Here is a 6,042-nt window from a genome sequence, read left to right as displayed (position 1 = left end):
CTGCAAATACTGCAAGAAAGGCAATGTTGTTCATGTATGTGACTGTAAATGTGTATAGCTTTCTATAAAGCCTATCAGCAGCACACTGAATTATCCAGCATGACATCAAAATTGAATTAGTGTTATTCACTAGTCAGTGGGCCATTAAATCACACTGAAACAAGAATGTAGAAGATTTTGGGGCTGTGTGTAGCTCAGTTGGTAGAGCACCCGCCCCAAGTCTTGAGGCTATAGTCCTCACTGCAGGCGACCCCGGTTCAAATCCCGTGCCGAGCGGCCCTATCCTGTGTGTCACTCCCCCCCTCTCTGCCTCCCATTTCCTGTCTCTCTCTGAACTATCCTGTCAATTAAAGGCGAGAAAAGCCCCTAAAAAATATATTTAAAAAAAAGAAGAATTTAGAAGAGTTTTGCATTAGCAAAATCACCTTTAAATATTTTCCCAGAAAGAATAATTCTGAAAGCTGATCTGAACCAGCTGTAAAAGAAAGCATAGATAAATGGATTCAGCATTGAATTGGATAGTGCAAGCCAGTTAAGAGTTTCAAACACTGCAACTGGCACTGACACATGACTTAAAAGTTGAAAGGTAAAACAGAGAAAGAAAGGAAGCCAACACAGTAAAAAAGCTCCCAAAACAGTAGCAAGAGTTTTTGTGGCCTTTCTCTCCATCTTACTGACGGCTGCTCCAGACTTTGTGCTCTGGATGCTGCGTGCCTGTCTCTGCGCAACAAGGAAAATCTTTAGGTAGATACAGAGCATTGCAATCACTGGGAGGTAAAAAGAGAAAATAGGTCCTAAAGTATTTGCAAGTAGAAGGTCAATTAAACACCCATCTTCACATTTTTCATGGTTTAATCCCGCAATGATAAAGCCAATGGCTACTAGAATAGAAACCGTCCAGCTCACCAGGATCATGATCACAACATAGACATTAGTTTTAGTGGTAACATATGTCAGAGGCTTGCACACTGCATAATATCTGTCAATGGAAATACAACAAAGGTTCAGAATAGAAGCTGTGCTCAGTATTACATCAAAGCTGTCTCGTACTTTGCAAAATATATCTTCATAATACAAACAAGAGCTTATGGTGAACTCCATGCTGAGAGGAAAGACTACAACTCCCACAAGCAGGTCAGCTACAGCCAGAGAAAGGATGAGAGAGTTTGTGGGAGTGTGGAGCTGTTTGAAGTAAATTATGGCAGTTATAACAAGAAGGTTTCCACAGACAGTTACAGCAGACAATAAGCCGAAGAAAAGATAAAATGAAACGCATATTGTGGAAAGTTTTCTTTTCAGAACTTGAGAGACCTTTTCTATTTCATAACATGGATGTATGTTAACACTCGCATTGACAGTGACTTGTAGTGCCATCTTCCTGTAAATCAGTTTTCATATTATTAGTAAGTACTGTTGAAAAGCTCAAAATTTGTCCTCCATAAATCCAAAACTACAAATCAGATCTGTAATAGAAAAGAAAGATTTCAAGTTTATATCATACCCCTAAATGCCTAAGACAGATAACAGTTCTTTACTATGTGAGTGTGTTCAACCTTAGTTTATATGTACTCTTATCACATTACATAGTCAATACTGTCTATGCCATTGTCAAATCAGATGTGGTGTGTGTGTGTGTGTGTGTGTGTGTGTGTACAGCAGTGATCATAATGATGATGAAAAAAATAAAAATATTGATCTCCAAAATTGCACAAGATTACAGAGGGAGCTGCCCTACCAGATGAGCTTTACATTACTCCTTATTTAAGTCATTATTGTGTCTCCCGTCTTTCAGAGTTGGCTGGCCACAAACCAGATGGCCCCGACCGACTTTCTTTCTTTCTTCTTTTTTTTATGCCGTCACATCAGCACAGCCGCGTCTTCACGCAGCCGCCTCGCCACGCCGCGGCCATTGTGACATTTGCCCATATTGCCCTATGGCCAGTCCGTCCATGTGCACATTTCACCAGATTAACATTTTGAAACCCTTTCCAGTTGTTTCTTTGTAATGTATTATTTTGATAGACATACTGTGATATACGTTCTATGAGAACTCGCAATACTAGAACATAGAACCCTTTTAAGGGTTCTATGTTCCCCACTTTTCCCTAAAAGGAGGAGGAGGAGGAATTTTTGAGTAACAAGTTGAGTTGTGACTTTGAGTGAGAAGTGTAATTGGTTGGGTTTAGGCAATAAAGAAAGGAATTGGTTAAGTTTAGTAAAAAAGACCAGGTAGAGGCTAGACAGGCCAGATAGAGAGTCCAGATACAGTAAGTAGAGAGAGTCCATCGACCAGCAACAGCGGGGAACATACAGTAGGACCCTTTTTCTGAAAAAAGGTCCTATGTTCCCCAGTAGCCTATGTATTGTGACCCGGGAACATAGGAACCTTTTTCAAAAAGAAGGTCCTATATTCCCCGATCAGGGAACATAGGACCTGGGGAACATAGGTACGCTCCCGACTTGAGCCTGCATGGGGGCGCTGTCGTAGGCAAACAGGTTTGACACATTTGCAATGTCCGTAGATTCATCTAGTTGGAGGGGATAAAACCGACTCTCTTTTATGCTTTGTACCAGCTGTTCACATACATTATCTGCCATCTCATCAATTCTGCGTTTTACTGTATTATCTGACAATGAGATGAGGTTGATAGGCTGCACTGCCTTCTCTCCCAACATCCCCTCAACTATTTGTTTTGCTGCGGGAAGAATTAAATTCTCTCCTATTGTGTGCGGTTTTCCTGCCTTGGCTATGAGTTGGGAGACGTGATATGATGCTTCCACAGCCTTTGTGTTCTCGCTGCCCATACATTCGATAACTTACTTTTTACTTTGATATTCTTTGAGCTTGTTCTCAAAGAAGTGAAGTGGCTTTGTCACATACTGTCCATGCTTTGTCTCCAGGTGACGGCGTAGTTTACAGGGCTTCAAAGGCTTCATTTGACAGCGTCTCACAGCGCAGCAGACACACCAGTAACTGTTCAGCTTCTGAGCCAGTCCAAAAAAAATCGCAAACCTAAATACTCTGCACTGTACTTTGTCCGACATCTTTTTTGTTTGACAGTGGGGAGATCACCTGTCGATTCGCCATCTGTTTCTTGACTGGCTTTTATTGTCCCTGTCGCTAACTAGCCATCCATTTTGCAATACAGGTAACTTAGGCTACTTATCAATCAAATGTAAACAAAACAACCTGGCCCAGCTGCAAAGTGGTCCAGCCAGTAACAACAAAAGTTCAGATCATTTTTCATGTCTCTAATAGCTACCCAGCCTACTGGCAGTGCTGGGCAAATTACTCTGAAAGAAGAAAAGAAAAAGAAAAAAGAAATGGGGATGGACAGGGCTGGGCTAGCCACGGCGGCCCAAAAAGAACCAAGGAGGGGAGGAAAACAAACCAAGAAAATAATATCACCCATGACACTGCACACACACGCAATGGAGAAGTGGAGAAGCCGCCACCAGGGATTGGGTCGCCGCTCGGGGCTCACAGCACCTCTGAGCTCTACTGCACCCAACACGCACCCACCAGAACGAAGGTTACGATATTGTAACCCTAGTTATATTAACACAGGCGGAGCCCTCTACTGGACTCTATGGGTATATCTCTCCTCCAATCGCGTACGCGCGATGGCCCACTGAAATTTGCATGTACGTAGCCGGCCAGTATGGCGTGCCTACCTTTCCCGCCCTTAGCGGGCTATATAAGCAGATGCACCGCCAGCTGCCCTCATTCCACCAAACTTCAGCGTAAGGCGAAAGAGCGGCAGGGCCCTAAGTAGAGGGCTCCGCCTGTGTTAATATAACTAGGGTTACAATATCGTAACCTTCGTTATATCTCACACAGGCTTCGCCCTCTACTGGACTCTATGGGTACAGTAGGCGAAGCCCCGATTTATGTACTCCCTGCCGCGGGAGAGGCTCCGCCCACTGACTACACCAGCTACCGGTTAGGTACCAAGACCCAGTCACCACTTTATTAATCTTAACCACCGTATGGAGTGATAACGGGTCCAACTTCATCCCAGTTAGCAGCACCTGACTAGGCTGGGTGAAGTTGTGGTCTAACCTCGCAGGGGTCTCAACCCTAGACCTCCTGCGCACCTCATTGACAGTGTCCTAGCAGAGCACAGTCCAATGCAGGTGCATGACACCCTGTGGGGATCAAGTATTAAAAAACACTTGACACATCCTTCCTCTCACATGTCCTGTGACCCTACAGTGAGCACAGACCTGGAGAAGGAGCCTGATACATCCAAGAGATAGAACCTTATGAACGGGCAGGGTGAAGACCACGATGCCGCCGTACATATGTCCTCAACACTCGCACCACTGAACAGGGCCGTAGACGTCGCCACACTTCCTGTGGAGTGCGCCCGGACCACAGTGGGCAGTTCTCGACCCGCTTGACTGTAGGCTGAGAGGATGCATTCACACATCCACCTCGCCAAGCGTTTCTTGGACAGGGCTCTGCCAGCCATCCCGTCACCATAACACACAACCAACTGGTCGGTGTTCCTGACAGTGGCTGTTCGGTCGACATAGTATGTCAACGCACGCACAGGGCATAGGAGATGCAGTTTCGCCTCCCTCGAATCCTCATGAGGGGGAGGGTGAAAAGCCTCCAACTGGATGATTCTGGACCGAAATGAGCTCCTTATGTTCTTAGGAAGAAAGGAGGGGTTCGGTTTAAGGATGGCACCACTGCGGTCCCCGCGAAGGAGTAAACAACTCGGGTGGACTGACAGGGCACACAATTCGCTCACTCTCTTGGCTGACGTCAGAGCAAGAAGCAACGCTGTCTTGAACGACAACACCTTTAAGGAGGAGCGTTCCAAAGGCTCATAGGGGTCCCTTGTGAGGGCCTCGAGTACCAGTGGTAATTCCCACTGTGGTACAGAAGTGCGTGCCACTGGTCGTAGCCTTCTGACCCCCTGCAGGAACCGTTTTACCAGAGGGTGGGCGAAGACTGGACCTCCGCCCAACCCTTCATGGCATGATGAGATGGCTGCAGCGTAAACCTTAACAGTCGCGTGAGACAGCGCTCTATCAACCAAAAGCTGTAGAAAGGAAAGAGTGTCTCCCACTGAGCATGTCAGTGGGTCCACTTCCCTCTCTTCGCACCAATGCTGGAAACCTAACCACTTAGCCCTGTAACAGGCAATGGTGGATCCAGCCCTAGCCGCTTGGATGGTTTTCACCACCTGCGCAGTCAGCCCAGTCCGCATTAACCTGTCCCTTTCAGGGCCCAGGCTTGAAGTGACTGGCCCAGGATCGGCAGCGCCTGTATCGCGCCTGCCTCCTGTGACAGCGCCCCCCGGATTTTGGGAATGGGCCATGGTGGGGCCGCCATCATTGTGGTCAGCTCTGCGTACCCCGGAGCCGACCGCCGGTCGGGAGCCACCAGAATGACCCTCAGCCACTCTCACTCTCTCCAGTAAGGTAAAGGTAAGGTAAAGGTACTTTATTAGTCACATATACAGCTAGTACAGTGAAATTCTTTCTCTGCATTTAACCGCGGTGCAGCGCCCGGGGACCAACTCCAGAGCTGGGGGATGAGACGGAGGGGGGGGGGGGGGGCATAAAGTAGCCCTCTTGGCCATGGAGCGTGTGCAAACGCGTCCACCCCCAAGGGTGGATGGTCTTGCGGGCTCAGGGAGAACCAATGGGGGCAGTGGGTGTTCGACCTGTTAGCAAACAGGTCCACCGTTGCCCTCCCGAATCGTGTCCAGATCTGCTGTACCACTTCTGGTTGCAGTCTCCACTCGTCTTCCAGGGGGCCGCCCCTTGACATGAGGTCGGCCCCCCTGTTCTCGATTCCTGGAACGTGGAGGGCTCTCAGAGATTGTAGGTGCTCTGAAGCCCATGACCACAGGTTCTCCGCCATCGCTAACAGGGCAGCGGAATGTACACAGCCCTGTTGATGTAAGCGACTGTGGTGCGATTGTCGGTCCTCACCAACACGTGTCTCCCCCTTAACAGGTGACTGAAGTGTTGGAGAACCAGGAACACTGCCTGTAACTCGAGGAGGTTGATGTGGCGGTCCTC

At 47.7% G+C, this 6,042-nt stretch overlaps 1 protein-coding gene across 1 annotated transcript; it reads right to left on the bottom strand.

The window, feature by feature from the left end:
- Positions 1-392: 392 nt before the first annotated feature.
- Positions 393-1,374, bottom strand: LOC146962197 (trace amine-associated receptor 1-like). Its single transcript, XM_085770083.1, has one exon. The coding sequence runs from the start codon at positions 1,372-1,374 to the stop codon at positions 397-399; it is 978 nt and encodes a 325-aa protein (XP_085626209.1). The 3' UTR covers positions 393-396.
- Positions 1,375-6,042: the final 4,668 nt, after the last annotated feature.

This window comes from Trachurus japonicus, chromosome 24 (genome assembly GCF_045865225.1).
Source record: "Trachurus japonicus isolate A0001 chromosome 24, Traja_1.0".
Taxonomy (NCBI): Eukaryota; Metazoa; Chordata; class Actinopteri; order Carangiformes; family Carangidae; genus Trachurus; species Trachurus japonicus.
Note: the sequence above shows the minus strand (reverse complement) of the source record. Positions and strands in the feature narration are given on the sequence as shown.

What these genes read in the sequence shown, in the direction of transcription:
- LOC146962197 (XM_085770083.1), bottom strand. Translation starts at nt 1,374, where the DNA reads ATGGCACTACAAGTCACTGTCAATGCGAGTGTTAACATACATCCATGT.